General features: G+C 41.5%; 2 protein-coding genes and 5 non-coding genes across 7 annotated transcripts; all 7 read left to right on the top strand.

The window, feature by feature from the left end:
* Window positions 1–23: 23 nt before the first annotated feature.
* rpl7a.L (ribosomal protein L7a L homeolog) lies at window positions 24–3,772 on the top strand. Its single transcript, XM_018229524.2, has 8 exons — window positions 24–141; window positions 1,121–1,241; window positions 1,560–1,709; window positions 1,947–2,087; window positions 2,381–2,460; window positions 2,698–2,828; window positions 3,027–3,096; window positions 3,611–3,772. Exons 1-8 carry the CDS (start codon window positions 139–141, stop codon window positions 3,713–3,715), a joined length of 801 nt encoding a protein of 266 aa, XP_018085013.1. The 5' UTR covers window positions 24–138; the 3' UTR covers window positions 3,716–3,772.
* LOC121397446 lies at window positions 523–598 on the top strand. The gene has a single exon (XR_005963671.1). It is a non-coding gene; the product is annotated as a small nucleolar RNA SNORD24 (small nucleolar RNA).
* LOC121397445 lies at window positions 1,759–1,832 on the top strand. The gene has a single exon (XR_005963670.1). It is a non-coding gene; the product is annotated as a small nucleolar RNA SNORD24 (small nucleolar RNA).
* Window positions 2,229–2,305, top strand: LOC121397442. The gene has a single exon (XR_005963667.1). It is a non-coding gene; the product is annotated as a small nucleolar RNA SNORD36 (small nucleolar RNA).
* LOC121397443 lies at window positions 2,539–2,613 on the top strand. The gene has a single exon (XR_005963668.1). It is a non-coding gene; the product is annotated as a small nucleolar RNA SNORD36 (small nucleolar RNA).
* On the top strand, window positions 2,881–2,953 carry LOC121397444. The gene has a single exon (XR_005963669.1). It is a non-coding gene; the product is annotated as a small nucleolar RNA SNORD36 (small nucleolar RNA).
* Window positions 3,773–10,379: 6,607 nt separating the features above from the next.
* MGC82053 (protein) lies at window positions 10,380–15,261 on the top strand. Its single transcript, NM_001092892.1, is given in 7 exon segments — window positions 10,380–10,756; window positions 11,352–11,474; window positions 12,289–12,386; window positions 12,604–12,730; window positions 14,057–14,151; window positions 14,245–14,425; window positions 14,846–15,261. Coding segments are annotated over 7 exon segments (864 nt in total). The 5' UTR covers window positions 10,380–10,629; the 3' UTR covers window positions 14,959–15,261.
* The last annotated feature ends 880 nt before the right edge of the window (window positions 15,262–16,141 follow it).

Below are 16,141 nucleotides of genomic sequence, written 5' to 3'. Positions count from 1 at the left end.
CTCGTGCACGCATCAGCGGCTATTCTGTGACGCGGTTCCTTTAAAGAACCTCCGCTATAAGAAAACTCGCGAGAACTTAAAGGTGATACAAATACTACCCACAATGCCTCTGTCTTCCTTTCTCTGCCCCCGTCCGCCATGGTGAGTGTTTGCCGGTTCTGCTCTTGCTATCCGCTTCCATCCTCTTACTTACGGCTGTGTTTATCCCCCTCCACCTGGCACACCCGCCTCTAGGAGTTTTCTTCTGTATATTCCCGGGGATATTGAGTGCCTGTGGAGGATGTTTACCTGAGACCCGGCTAATGTTGTAACTTCTTCCTCCCCCTTTGGTAGCGCCTGAAACAGGCCTGAGTGCCCGAATGGGAACAGGAAGCTTTCTGATGTTCTTAATAATCACATGTTCTATACATAAGGCCCATGCCCCCGGCTCTATTCATTTACTCCCAGGAAGGGGGATCTCCTAGAGACTTTACCTGTCACGTGAACAAGTAATGCTCTGTATGTGGCAGGATCCCTGGGCTGTGCAAGTGATGTGATGGAATATTTGCTATCTGATATGCTCTGCTGACAGTCTTTACCCACCAAGATCTCTGATGCACAGCTTTATGGGATCCTGTGAGTTCTCCCCCTGTCCCAAGCCTACTATATAACTGTCTTATACGGATCTACTGTCCTTATTACTCAGTCTATTGCATGATGCTTATATGTGGCAACTCCTTCTCATATGACAATTCAGGTGCAGCTTTTGGCAAGTCCTTGTTGTGTTTAGATCCTTGTTAACTGCTGATGTCTTGTGTATGGCCTGACAGCATGGAGGGTCTAGTGCAACTGTAAACCTTAATATTGCATTAGAACTAAGGTGAAAAGCAGTGCAATAGCTGCATGCATAGGCCAATGACCTGTATGATTTATGTTGCTTAACCAGCTATAGACATTTTTCAGTTTGGAGTTCTGACCTTGAATGTAACTATGTACTTAATATGGGAGCAGTAGACCTGGCATGCTTACAGAGGTAGTAGAGACCACATTCTGGTTAGTTGCCGCCTGTGTGAGGGGGTTTTAGCCTTACACTGCCAGCTCTGGATTTGTTTGTGTTAACACTATATTTATGTCTCTGCAGCCTAAAGGGAAGAAGACCAAGGGGAAGAAGGTGGCACCTGCCCCTTCCGTTGCGAAGAAGGCTGAGGCCAAGAAAGTAGTGAACCCACTCTTTGAGAAGAGGCCAAAGAACTATGGCATTGGTGAGTGCTTTGGTGCTGCTCATTCCACAGTTTTTGTGTTAGTGTGATTATCCATCAACATGAACTGGTGCAAGTCCTAGACTGAGAGTGGGTGCAGCATCAAGGGTTATCGTGGTCTAACCAACTGATTTGATAGCAGACTGCGGGGTTATTTGTAGATAGAAAAATGTAGATTTTAAACAAGCTACAATAAAGGCCCCATGTATAACCCAAGCACATGGCCGTTGTTGGGAGCCCATGCTTTACTTACCCTTTATGAAACCATTTTGTGTCTTCTCTTCAGCATGGAATAACTTTCTTCTCGTGTTGGCCTTCCAGGTCAAGATATCCAGCCCAAGCGTGATCTGACCCGATTTGTCAAATGGCCCCGTTACATCAGACTCCAGCGTCAGAAGTCCATTCTCTACAAGAGGCTCAAGGTCCCACCTGCAATCAACCAGTTCACCCAAGCCTTGGACCGTCAGACAGGTAACTGCTTCTTTGCGGGTTGGTGCGTCTTCCTCCTCACCACATTCCGTGCATATGATGTTAAATAATATTTGCTATCTGAAAAGCGGTGATTACACACTTTCCACCAAGATCGCTGATGCACATTGTGGTTGCTTCTAAACATCAACGTTACCTAGACCTCCAATATGGCTTGCTGCTTATGTTTTGTGTTGGTGCACGGGGGACAGTAAACTAATAACCAATCTCTTCCAACAGCCACACAGCTCCTTAAACTGGCCCACAAGTACAGACCAGAGACTAAACAGGAAAAGAAGAAAAGGCTACTGGCCCGGGCTGAACAGAAGGCTGCTGGCAAAGGGGATGTTCCCACCAAGAGACCACCAGTACTCAGAGCAGGTTAGTGCATTGTGAAGTCTTATTGGGTAGTAGTCTCGTAATTCAAAGGCAGCTGTGGGCATTTCATGTGGGTTCTGGGTGTGCTGGGAACATCTTACCTACTTGACATGTCTTGGGGCTTTGCTTTACAAGATGGCGCCATTGCAATGATGGTTGAATTTCTTCACCTGAAACAACTTGTGTGGATCCAAAACACGAGCTTTTTAACACTGAGCTGTAGCGTCTGGTTTGGGGACTGATGCTGGTGCCTTATTGGTAGATGGGGGGAAACTAATGGGCTTATGTCATTGCAGGTGTCAACACAGTCACCACCCTTGTGGAGAACAAGAAGGCTCAGCTTGTTGTGATCGCTCATGATGTTGATCCAATTGAGGTAGGTCAATCACTAGAATAAAGGGGAATTTCACCTTACTGTTTGTGTTGCTTTAGGGTAGAAAGCAGGGGCTTTGGATTGCAATGATGCTTCTGAATTTCTTCACCTGACTGTATAATGAAGATTAAAACGAGCTTTTTAACCCTGAGCCATCTTTGCTGCTGCTTCTTTTCCTAACAGTGCAGTGATTATGCCTTAAGATCCCTCAACACTAAATTTATTCCCCTCTTCCACCAGCTTGTTGTGTTCCTCCCTGCCTTGTGCAGGAAGATGGGAGTCCCATACTGCATTGTCAAGGGCAAGGCCAGACTGGGTCGCCTTGTGCACAGGAAGACTTGCACCAGCGTAGCATTCACACAGGTTAACCCGTAAGTAACTTCTTATGGGGGGGGGGCACATTTAAAAAAAAAACATCCTCCTGTGCAATGATGAGCATAGAATTTCTTCACCTGAATCACCGTGTGGCACTCAGAGCTTTTTAACCCTGAGCAGCAGTGGGGTCCTGTTGGGCTAACAGCTGCATTAGAATAAGAACTGGTAACTAACATCTTCCTCTTTCTCCTTAGTGAGGATAAAGGTGCACTTGCCAAGTTGGTGGAAGCCGTTAAGACCAACTACAATGACAGATTTGACGAGGTAAGATGTGCTCAAGTGCAGTACTGCTTCGTTTAATGTGTTCTACAAATCTAGTGGTGGGAGGGCACCGGTTCAGATAATTCATGACAGTAGATCTGATCTTTGCGTCAGTTTTCTCTAACTTGTAGCAGGCTGAAGCTGGTTGCAATAAAAGATTTACCAACCCTGGTAAATTTTCAATGCATGTGTGCTCCTCTTGCTTTCTAGATATATACCCTATTGTACTTCCATATCATGCAGCTATCCTAGATAGAGTGGAGAAGGGTGTATTTTTTAAAGGAAGTTAACTTGGTACCTACACAGTTTGCAGCTAATTGGCCCATGCATGGGGCACTTCTTTGGGCCTGAAGGTTAGGCAGGTTTGAATATACAGTCATGTGACTGCTTCTGTAGTTCCCAGGACTTCTGTTCCTGCCCTACTTATTTTCTAAGAGCCCAAGTAGACCCATATCTAGATATGTTGTATTTAATTAGACCTAAAATGTCTAAACTTTCTCTTCAAATTCTCTTCTAGATCCGTCGTCACTGGGGCGGTGGCATCTTGGGACCCAAGTCCGTCGCCCGCATTGCTAAGCTGGAGAAGGCAAAAGCAAAGGAGCTGGCTACTAAGCTTGGCTAAATGTACTGATCATGCCCCTTTGTGTTCTGTACAGAAATAAACTACAAAATCCAGAAATGCGTTCTGCTGTCTTTCATGTGGGTTTAGTCAGTAATGTCTCAGGGGGTGTGTGCAAATATCTAATGCCTGTGTTTACTTCCCTTGCAAGTCATGTGGGCAACCATCATCATTTATTTATATAGTGCTGTCAAGATATGCAGTGCTTAACAAAATCTCCTCCCAAGTGATTATTCGGTAAGATTGCGTGTGTGGTGGGCTGTCTGTTGCACAGGAGCCAAGTTTTGTTTTGTCCTCCAGTTTACTCTGGTGATGTGTGTGAAGTTACCCTTAAGAGACTCGTTAGCTGGTAACTCTCAAAATGCTTTATTGAAAAGATTGGTAAGATATGTGAACTGAATGTAACTATTGGGTGACTTCATAACAGTGGCATGAATAAATCATCCCAACATGTATATGACAAAATAGTGGCAACACCAATTTGCAATCTACACGTCTCTCTGGGTGGCTGTTAGGGAGTTGAAGCTGTTGGAACCACTCACAGTGATGCAGCAATAGATTCCCTGTGTAGCTGGTGATAATGGTGAACATGAGGTGGTCTAACCAGCGACCACAAGGGGGCAGCAAGCAGTTTCACACTGACCTAATCCAGAACATGTACAGTTCCACAGAGAACATGGTATAGTCCCACAGTCTCTCCTCAAGATGTGCCAAGCACAGGGCAGTGCAATGTGTAGGCACAGTCACATAGGGTGCTTGTAGTAGAAATGCGAGAGGGTGATGTGTAGATGGACTGGGGAAATGCAGCACTTTGCTTTTCTGCTCTCACACTGGGATCATGTGTGTGCATTATGGAGCAGCCCTGAATAACCAATTTCCCACTGTCACACTCTTATGTGTCTCTGTGCAGCGCAGGACTGAAGCCACCTGTGTTGTCTCCGCAGTCTCTAACAACTCCACCCACTTCCTCTCTCAGGGAGATATCACTTCCACTTTCTTTTCCCCACCCTCAGATCCTCCTCTCACTGGGATTGGCCAGTTGGACAGGGATGACCATTCCTGACAGGCAATGACTAGGTTTTGTTCAGTGACTGTCCATGTAAACATCACAATATGTATATGAATCTGTATATTGGCTTAACCTATAGCAAAATCATCTCTTAACTCACTCTCGCCATCTTGTTATGAATTATAGGGGTTGTTCTTCACATAAATGCAGGTGAGGTCATTTTAAAGGGGTTGTTCACTTTCAAATTAACTTTTAGTTTGATGTAGAGTGATATTTAGCAGCTCTCCAGTTTGCAATTTCAGCATTCAGGTTGCTAGGGTCCAAATTAGTTTAGCAACCATGCACTGATTTGAATAAGAGATGGGAATAGGAGAGGGCCTGAAAAGAAATATGAGTAATAAAAAGTAGTATTCTGTTATGGTAAGTACTGGTAATAGATGCTTCAAACTCTTCTGTGCATGCCCACATTGTCTCACCTTTTTTGCATTCTCTTCCAATTAAATGGATGGATCACCTTTAAGTTAGCTTTTAGTATGTTATAGAATGGGCAATTCTAAGCAACTTTTCAATTGGTCTTTTTTTTTTTTATTCTGAATTTCCAGCTTTCAAATGGGAGTCACTAAACAAATGCTCTGTAAGGCTACACATTTGTTGTTGCTACTTGTTACTCATCTTTCTGTTCAGGCCTCTCCTATTAGAATTTGAGTCTCTTATTTAAATCAGTGCATAATTGCTACAGCAATTTGAACCCTAGCCACCATGCACTGATTTGAATAAGACTGGAATAGTAAAGTATATAATCCTATATACATATAATACACAAGCTATGAATATTCTGTAAATGGCTTAGTGATGTCATCAGTTATAAATGGAGCTTAGTGAGGTCAGCTGTCACATGACTCAAAGCTTGTGTATTATAATAAAAGTACGCTTTGTTGAAAAATATAAGGGTATTAGAAGTAACATTGGTGTTCCACGATCTGTTTTAAATCCTTTCGCCTTGTGCTTTTACAGTATATGGTCATGGAACTCCTTGGTGACTTCTAATATCCTTATATTTTACAATAGGGGGTACTTCATGCACTATATAAACTGTGCTTAATGATGTCATTTCTGACTTTGAAATTTGTGTATTATAATAAAGTAGCCCCTGTTGCACAATATGAGGATATTAGATTGCACCTTGGACTTCTATGACCTGTATAAAAACATGAGGCCAGTTTCAGCAATCTGGTTGCTAGGGTCCAAACTACAATAGCAACCATCCATTGATTGAATAAGCAATTATGAATAGGAGATCGGCCTGAATACAAATGAGAAATTAAAAGTAGCAATAAAAAAAAAAAAGATTGTAACCGCCACAGAGCATTTGGTTTTTTTTTTTAGGTGTGGGTCAGTGAGACTTCCCCCCCCCCATTTAAAAGTTGGAAACAGTCCGAAGAAAAAGGTAAAATTATAAAGATAAACTATAAAAAAGAAAAATGAAGGCTAATTGAAAAGTTTTTAAGAATTGGCTATTCTATAACATACTAAAAGGTGAACCACCCCTTTAATTAATCTGGTTACCAGGCCTAAGGCAGTTGGGTAACAAATTGCACTTCCTTATAATGCTGCCAGCCTGTACGGTGCCCTCACTTCTTGGCACTCGTCCCTCCTTCACAAGGTGATTAGTATTTATTACCTACGTGTCTGAAAAGTAACTGTGATCAATGAGCCGTCGCTCACTGAAACCTCTTCTTCAGCACTATATATATGTGTGTGTGTGTGTGTGTATATATATATATATATATATATATATATATATATATATATATATCAATTAGAAGTGGTAGAGATCGCACTCACAGGACTTAGTATAGAAAAGGAAATTTATTGTGGACAAGTGCTGACGTTTCGGCTGAGACAACAGCCTTTCTCAAAGTGAAAAAAGTGTCATACACACGGATATAAATACACAGTGTGGCGGGAATAAAATCAATACAAGAGGAAACACCGGGGGCAGAGGAAATGACGTGTCAAGGGCAAAATACATGATAATTAAACAACCTAAAGAAAAACAAACTATTGAAAGGGACCCAAAAAACAAGAGCATAAATCACAAACGAAAAATAGAAAATAAAGAACGAAAAGTAATTAGGGAAAGTCAAAACTCACAATTTATCTCATAAAGCAGCCGTTGTGCGCTTGCGTGTATTAACACCCATAAATTACAGGACCAATCAGCCCTCCGTAAGCGCTGTATGCGCGTTGCTTGATACGGCACTATGTAGCAACGTGACAAAGGCGCTGATTGGTCCTGTAATTTATGGGTGTTAATACACGCAAGCGCACAACGGCTGCTTTATGAGATAAATTGTGAGTTTTGACTTTCCCTAATTACTTTTCGTTCTTTATTTTCTATTTTTCGTTTGTGATTTATGCTCTTGTTTTTTTGGGTCCCTTTCAATAGTTTGTTTTTCTTTAGGTTGTTTAATTATCATGTATTTTGCCCTTGACACGTCATTTCCTCTGCCCCCGGTGTTTCCTCTTGTATTGATTTTATTCCCGCCACACTGTGTATTTATATCCGTGTGTATGACACTTTTTTCACTTTGAGAAAGGCTGTTGTCTCAGCCGAAACGTCAGCACTTGTCCACAATAAATTTCCTTTTTCTATACTAAGTCCTGTGAGTGCGATCTCTACCACTTCTAATTGATATATATATATATATATATATATATATATATATATATACACACACACACACACATATATATAGTGCTGAAGAAGAGGTTTCAGTGAGCGACGGCTCATTGATCACAGTTACTTTTCAGACACGTAGGTAATAAATACTAATCACCTTGTGAAGGAGGGACGAGTGCCAAGAAGTGAGGCTAGAAGTGAGGTATAGAAAAATTTCCTTTTTCTATACTAAGTCCTGTGAGTGCGATCTCTACCACTTCAAATTGATGTTACCGACTTTGGACTGCACCCAGGCACGCCTGACCTCCATTTCGTGAGTGCCGGTTTTTTGCTTTACATATATATATATATATATATATATATATATATATATATATATATATATATATATATACTGTATATATATATGTGTGTGTGTGTGTATATATATATATATATATATATATATATATATATATATATATATATACTGTATATATATATGTGTGTGTGTGTGTATATATATATATATATATATATATATATATATATATATAAATATACAGTATATATATGTGTGTGTGTGTATATAGATATATATATATATATATATATACCATATTAGATTTAACCCTATAATCACTTGCCACAAGTTCTAGATCTGCTGGGAGTTGTAACTGAACATTTGAGTTGGCACTTGCATCTGGAGAGCCATTTCTATAGCTGCCAGCAATTTCAAATAAATGGTAAATCTAAACATTTATGGATGCAACCAGTTGCATTCTTAAGCCCATCCCTCTTTCCTGTTAGCCCTGCCCCTTTTGTGTTCCAGATGTGGAGCAGAGGCGTGCATTTAGTGTTGCTTAAAGGGGGTGTTCATTTTTAAACTAATTTTTAGCATGAAGTAGAGAATGATATTTAGAGACAATTTGCAATTGGTTTTGTAGTTTTTGAGTTATTTAGCATTTTATTCTCCATTTTGCAATTTCAGCGATCTGGTTGCCAGGGTCCAAATTACCCTAGCAACCATGCACTGATAGGAGAGTCCTGAATAGAAAGATGTGTAACAAAAGTTCCAATAACAATACATTTGTAGCCTTTATTTTTTCGATGGGGTCAGTGACCCCCATTTGAAAGCATGGAAAGATTCAGAAGAAGAAGTCAAATAATTCAAAAACTATAGGGGGAAAAATGAATTGAAAAGTTGCTTAGAATTAGCTACAACAGACTTTTCACTTGTCCGTTACCCTGTAACAGATCCATCCAAGGCACTAGGGTGTGTATTTTTGGGGGTTCCATTTCTCATTGGCAGACGGGTTTCTCACAATTAGGCAAATAAAAGTGTACTTTGCTGACTGCAACATTGGAATTACTCCAATAACATTTTTGAGTTAACGAAGCAAAGCCAATTATTGAACTTTGGTGTCTGTGAGATGAGCACCGGGGGGGGGGGGATACACTTAATGGCCAGGAGCCTTTGGATGATCTCTCAGGGCAAATATGCCTTGAACTGGAACATGGGCATTGTCCAAGTGTAAATACGCAAGCACTGACGCACATTGACCCAGTAACACTTTAACCTGCAAGTGCTGTGTTCAGCATGGTGCTGGGAATCTGACCATCCCCCAGCTTCTTCCCCTACATTATAAGAGCTGGGGGCCCTTGAGTGTCACCGTAGACATGAGAAATGTGCCCAAATAAATTTTACATCCCTGATCCATCCAGCCATGCTTTAGATCCAAAATTATGTCCATGATCTGCCCACTCCCCACAAGCTCCACCGCTTTGTGGTCTGCAAATTGGACCTTTGCATCTGTTGGACCCCTCTTTGCCACAGGGTCCCGGAGTCGACCCCCCACTGAGGGCTGTATGTGTGGCCAAATTGTTTAACATTCAATAGGACAAACTGTGCCCCACTAGGAACCCAGAGCAGCCAATCAGATGCTGGATAGCACGCAAGCTCTCATTATTCTATCTGCCCAACTTGCTAACAGGCCTATATGCTTTTATTATTTTAACTACCCCACTCTAGTAACTCATGGCAACCCGAATATTTGCTTTTCGCCCACGTCTCAAATTTAAAGATGTTCCTCCTTCCAGTAATTTGCAATTAAAGGGTTGGTGTACCATAAAGTTAACTTTTAATATGTAATAGAATGGCTAATTCTAAAAAAAAATCTTCCTGTCCAACCCCACCCATGTCCCACCTCCGCCCCACCCACTACCCACCCGAACATGCCCACTCCCGCCAACTTGTGCCCCCTTCCTCACCGCAGGTAAGAGAATGGCTGGGGAGGAGGTTTTTTTTTATTAGCTTTAGAAGAGAAAGCAGGCCCCCCACTGCGGGGTCTGCTTCCTCTATAGTTGTGCCACTGTGGGGGGGGCGCTGACCCCATCTAAAAAACAAATGCTCTGTAAGGCTACAAATGTATTGTTATTGCTACTTTTTACTTCTCGTCTTTCTAATTAGGCCTCTCCTATTCATATTCCAGTATCTTATTCAACTCAATGCATGGTTGCTAGGGGAGTTTGGACCATAGCAACCAGATTGCTGACATTGAAAATTGGAGAGCTGCTGAATAAAAAGCCAAATAACTCAAAGACCAGAAATAATAAAAAATGAAAACCCATTGCAAATTCTCTATATCTTACCAAAATAAATTCAAAGGTGAACAACTCCTTTAAAGGACAAGAAAAGAAAGGCAAAGTATGATAATTTAAAGGGGAAGTATAATGATCACATTATACATTCAGAAGCTGAGAAGTGCTTGTATGTATCATCTTGCTGGTTAAAACCAAGACTCCTCCAAGCCTAGGGAATGCTCTATAAAAATGCTATTGCTTCTTAAACCAAGCATGCATTCTGCCATTTTGCACGTGGGAGGGATTTTATGAGCCAACCAGCATTCTTGTGCCTGCCCCTAAGCAATATAATTTAATACAAGTGATTAGATAAATAAAAGGGGAACTCAAACACTTTTCATAATGAAAGCAAAGTTATTGCTATTGAAAGCAACTGCACTGATGATTCTGACTCCTCAAAGGCACAGAAACTGCTTTCAACATCAATTTCCTATTTAAATATTTTCCTTGTACCAGTACCTCCTCTTTGCCATGAGCCAATAGCATTTACCCTGCCAAGTGATAACATTGCCCTTTGGCCGCCCAGCAGGGGATATTTACATTGCAGTGAGTGAAATCCTCACATCTCCTACTGATCTGCTCTTGCACCTTCTTCAGCACAATATGACTTTGCAGCTGAAAACCATTAACGGAGTCCCACTATCGGAAGCCATTGCCTCCAACTGGGATGAAATTTGGGGCTTCCAAGCTAAACCTGGTGACATCCTTATTAATACGTATCCTAAATCAGGTAAGTACCCTGGTACCACTTAACATAAAGGAACAGTCAACAGTCAATTCAAGTATAGTCTGATTTTTATATTGAAAAGAGAAACAATTTCAAAATTTGCTATTTTTTAATTGACAAGAAACTCTAATTTAACATTGTCTTGTTATTTTGGGATCTGATTCCCATTGTAAGCAGCAGTCCTGTCCTGCTTTATGGCAGCTGAGATTCTAGCTATCTGTATAACAGAGCATTCTGTCCCAGTGGCTGCACAGATCCTATCTGATCCCCATTGTAAGCAGCAGTCCTGTCCTGCTTTATGGCAGCTGAGATTCTAGCTATCTGTATAACAGAGCATTCTGTCCCAGTGGCTGCACAGATCCTATCTGATCCCCATTGTAAGCAGCAGTCCTGTCCTGCTTTATGGCAGCTGAGATTCTAGCTATCTGTATAACAGAACATTCTGTCCCAGTGGCTGCACAGATCCTATCTGATCCCCATTGTAAGCAGCAGTCCTGCCCTGCTTTATGGCAGCTGAGATTCGAGCTATCTGTATAACAGAACAGGGGGTAATCATTTTTCACGTTCTAGCTCCTAATGGGTTGTATCATTATTTTAGGAACCACCTGGGTCCAAGAAATCATTGATCTCATTATGAATGATGTTGATGAGGAGAAATGTAAAAGGGCCCCAATTTATGAAAGGATCCCTTTTGTAGACATTCTCCATTTGATGAAACCAGGTAAGACAATTCTCCAGGATGGGGGTAACCTTTACCTGTTGGGCTGTCCAGAACCAATGCTAAATGAGGCACCGGGCTGAACCATGTTCCTAATGCTCATTATAGTGTATGCTCAGGGTTACTCTGTTGTGTAAATCCTGTGAATGATATTTATACTTATCCAGATACAAATTTATTCTACGGAAAATGTGATACGAATCATCCTTGGGGAAGGACGCCCCTGTCTGTTTGTTTCTATTGCGGTTTTGTTTATGCAAATCTACTGGGAGCCCAATGTACAATTCCAGGGTCATGTTGCAACGGGTCATCCAAAACAAAGAATCTCAAGGCAAAACATGATTTCTTCTTAAAGGGATGGTTCACATTTAACTTAACTTCTAGTATGTTATAGAATGGCTAATTCTCAGCAACTTTCATCTGGCCTTCATTTCTTCTTTTTTATAGTTTTTAAATTATTTTGCCGCCTTCTTCTGACTCTTCCAGGGGTCACTGACACCCATCTAACATTCAAATGATCTGTAAGGCTATAAATATAATTGTCTTGCTACTTTTTATTACTCATCGTCTCTTGTTCAAATCAGTGCTTGGTTGCTAGGGTAATTTGGACCCTAGCAACCATATATGCTGACATTGAAAACTGGAGAGCTGCTGAATAAAAAGCTAAATATCTCAAAAACCACAAATAATAAAACATGAAAACCATTTACAAATTGTCTCAGAATATCACTCTCTACATCATACTAAAAGTTCATTTAAAGGTCCTTCTAAGATTTGACCCCTACTAGTGATCGGGTCCATCTGTTTGTGATTTTAGGAGTAGAGGAGGTAAATGCCATGCCCTCACCTAGAATTCTGAAATCCCATCTTGCCTTTCAACTCGTGCCGCCATCATTTTGGAAAGAAAAATGCAAGGTGAGTTCAATAAAAACATATGGGTTCACTGGGGGTCCAAAGGGGCCAAAAAGCGGGCACAATCTGTCATATTTGCATCCTGCTCTGTATTGGTGCAGGGTTGGCCTGAAACTGGTGGGTTTTGTTCAGGTCAATCAATTTCCAGCAGAGGTGGGTTGTGGGCAAGTGGCAGGTAAGTTTGAGGAGTGACCCACAGTGTACATTTCTATGTCTCCAGGTGATTTACGTAGCCCGGAATGCCAAAGACACTGCAACCTCCTTCTTTTACTTTGACCACATGGCACATTTACACCCCACGCCGGAGAGCTGGGATGACTACCTGGAAAGGTTTATGAAGGGTGATGGTAAGATTGATACTTAGCAGGAACAGCCCCCTAATCTGCTCATAGTGAGAGATTCCATAAAACGATAGCAGCATAGGTATTCCCCTGTACTAAGCACAATTCAGCAGGAACAGTCCCCTAAGTTTGCTCATATTCTGTACAGAGAGATACCAAAACTATGGCATCATAGATATTCCCCTGTACTAAGCACAATTTAGCAAGAACAGCCCCTAAGTTTGCTCATAGCCTGTACAGAGAGATCCCATAAAACTATGGCAGCATAGGTATTCCCTGTACTAAGCACAATTCAGCAGGAACAGTCCCTAAGTTTGCTCATAGTCTGTACAGAGAGATCCCATAAAACTATGGCAGCATAGGTATTCCCCTGTACTAAGCACAATTCAGCAGGAACAGTCCCCTAAGTTTGCTCATAGTCTGTACAGAGAGATCCCATAAAACTATGGCAGCATAGGTATTCCCCTATATTAAGCACAATTCAGCAGGAACAGTCCCCTAAGATTGCTCATAGTCTGTACAGAGAGATACCATAAAACTATGGCAGCATAGGTATTCCCCTGTACTAAGCACAATTCAGCAGGAACAGTCCCCTAACTTTGCTCATAATCTGTACAGAGACATCCCATAAGACTATGACAGCATAGGTATTCCCCTGTACTAAGCACAATTCAGCAGGAACAGTCCCCTAAATTTGCTCATAATCTGTACAGAGAGATACCATAAAACTATGGCAGCATAGGTATTCCCCTGTACTAAGCACAATTCAGCAGGAACACCCCTAAATTTGCTCATAGTCTGTACAGAGATACCATAAAACTACAGCAGCATATGTATCCCCCTGTACTAAGCACAATTCAGCAGGAACATTTTAACGTAAAGTGTCCCTTTCAATGCAACACTGCTGCTGTTAATTTGCCTGTGCTGGCTCTGCTAATGTGTTTGTTGAATGACTTGCTTGGATTGGGCTAGATTTGCTTAATACTTTCCATCTGCTTGGATGTTATCAGGCTCAGGGTTCAGCATTTTAGACATTTGGCAGAACCAATTCCATTACCTGCTAATGATTAGTCAACTTGAATTTCATGTCACATGGGATGTTTTGACTGCTGCCAAGACGATATCTAAACATCTGTCCAAGTGAGTTTAGGGCCAACAACTGAATTTTCCCAAGGTTAAATCAGGTGATAGATGTAGTAGTGTACAGATATCATCCCTACTAGATGCCTGACTGCCTGGACACCATCATGCCCACATGACACATAACTGACCATTCCCATGAATACAAATCCTGTTTCTGAACTTTATCTTTATTGTCTTAAATCCATGAAGTGGGCTGGGGCTCTTGGTACGACCATGTCAAAGGATTCTGGGAACAGAAGGACCAACACAACATCTTGTACTTGTTCTACGAGGACCTCCAAAAGGTGAGATAAGTCTTTCTCAACTGTAAGGTCTGGATGGGGCTTTGTAAGGTTCCCCTCAAAGAACTCTTCCTCCACCCTCACTCCCAAACATAGAACCCTCTTGTAGAGATCCGCAAGGTTATGAAGTTCCTGGATAAAGACCTCCCAGAGGAAATGCTGAGGAAGATAGTGCACCTGACCTCCTTTAAGAAGATGAAGGAGAACCCTATGGCCAACTACTCCACCTTCCCATCGGACATGCTCAAGCAAACCGACCACAAGTTCATGCGTAAAGGTAAGCGGAGGAATGTGAGTAATCTCAAGGTTTTAGAAATGAGCATTTTTAGAACATTCCTAGGACAGCCTATGAAAAAGACCTCCATATCTCTATATTTGGTATTAAGCTCTTATCCACCCCTGCTTGCTGTCAAGCATTGTCCATGTACAGACACCAATGCCACTAAGGTGGACCATCACAATTGATGGACTGTTAATGGGGGCAGGAAATGCAGGAAGTGGATGGGCTTTTTGGTGAATCAAAGGTGGAGTTTTGCATACTTTTGCTGTTAAAACAAAATTATAAGTAAAAATTGTTTTTAAAGGACAAGTAAAGTGATGGTAACTGGTAATTAAAGGCATAGATAGAGTTGTAGCAACTTATTGACTGACTCTCATCTACAAGCAAAGCCTCATATTCATGTGCTGCCCTCTACAGGCAAAGTGGGGGACTGGAAGAATCAATTCACCGTCTATCAGAATGAAGTGTTCGAAGCGGATTACCAGCGACAGATGAGCGGCAGCACCCTAAAGTTTCACACCGCAGTATGATTAAATTGGCTCTGCTCTGTTAGCCACTCCCGAGCTTTACCCTTATTTTATTAGTATTCTGTTAAATGGGTCAAACCACACACACACAAGAGACCTCAAGGGAAATACTTCTTATTTTTAAGTAGGAATTATGTATTCTCCATTACAGCTCCCAATCTGTCTAGGTCATGCTGTAAATAAGACAGTATTGTTACAGAATTGAAGCTGCCATATTGCTTTGCTGTTTTGCATTATTGTGGTAATTCCAAATTATCTGATTTCATGTCTGTGATGTGAATATCTAATAAAATCCATTTGCATTAATTTTGTTTCTAATGACCAAAAACGCTGCTGTTGTTTCTAGTAAGCATGATATCATAACAAATATACCTGTTTTGGGGTTTTTTTGGAGGGGTTCTGGGCAGATTTTGTATGTACCAACCCTTGGTCACAGGATGCCTGTCTAGACCGAAGACCATCTGCTAATGTAACTTCTTGGGGAGGGCCTAGTCTAAAGGCACATAGTTCAGGGGGCATTAGGATCCCAAATGAATGGGACGTGTCTTTCAGGGAGCCCATGTACCTTAGGGCACTAAATGCAACAAACCGAATGGAGCCTTGTTTAGACTGGCTGGAGGCATCGGCAATAAAGCAGGACGTCTACATCGAAAGGGGACATTCAAACATATACAGAATAGGAATAACTGGTATGTCCATTTAAATGAACCATTTCCTCTTTGTATTTGTAGTTCCTATTCCAATCGCCATGTTGTCTCCCTTCTCCCAAATATAACTGAAAGCCGTAGCCCGCACCATTGTGGAAACCATGTTGGCCGTGTCTTGGGAACCTCATTTACTTTCTTACTTGGTCTATCTCCACGTCATTTGGATTTGTTATTTTAATTACTGTCTATTTCCATACAATCTGTCCTGGAAACATGGGACTTGTCTGGGATTTGAGTCAGCTGCCCTTATTCAGCCTCAAGGGCATGTACAGATTTATCCAACAGAGATATGAAATAATATGAAACAGAAACTGCTTTCCTGCATATAAGAAGGACCTCCGGCCAAAGCTCTCAGAAGGTAGGAGAAGGCAAGGAATTTGTTAGCAGGAGGCTGAGCTAGGGCAGGGTGTGTATTACTCAAGCTCTCTTCCTTTGCATTCTGCTTTTTAAATATACTCATCAGAAATATAATCACTTGG

This window comes from Xenopus laevis, chromosome 8L (genome assembly GCF_017654675.1).
Source record: "Xenopus laevis strain J_2021 chromosome 8L, Xenopus_laevis_v10.1, whole genome shotgun sequence".
In the NCBI taxonomy this organism is placed as follows: Eukaryota; Metazoa; Chordata; class Amphibia; order Anura; family Pipidae; genus Xenopus; species Xenopus laevis.
Note: the sequence above shows the minus strand (reverse complement) of the source record. Positions and strands in the feature narration are given on the sequence as shown.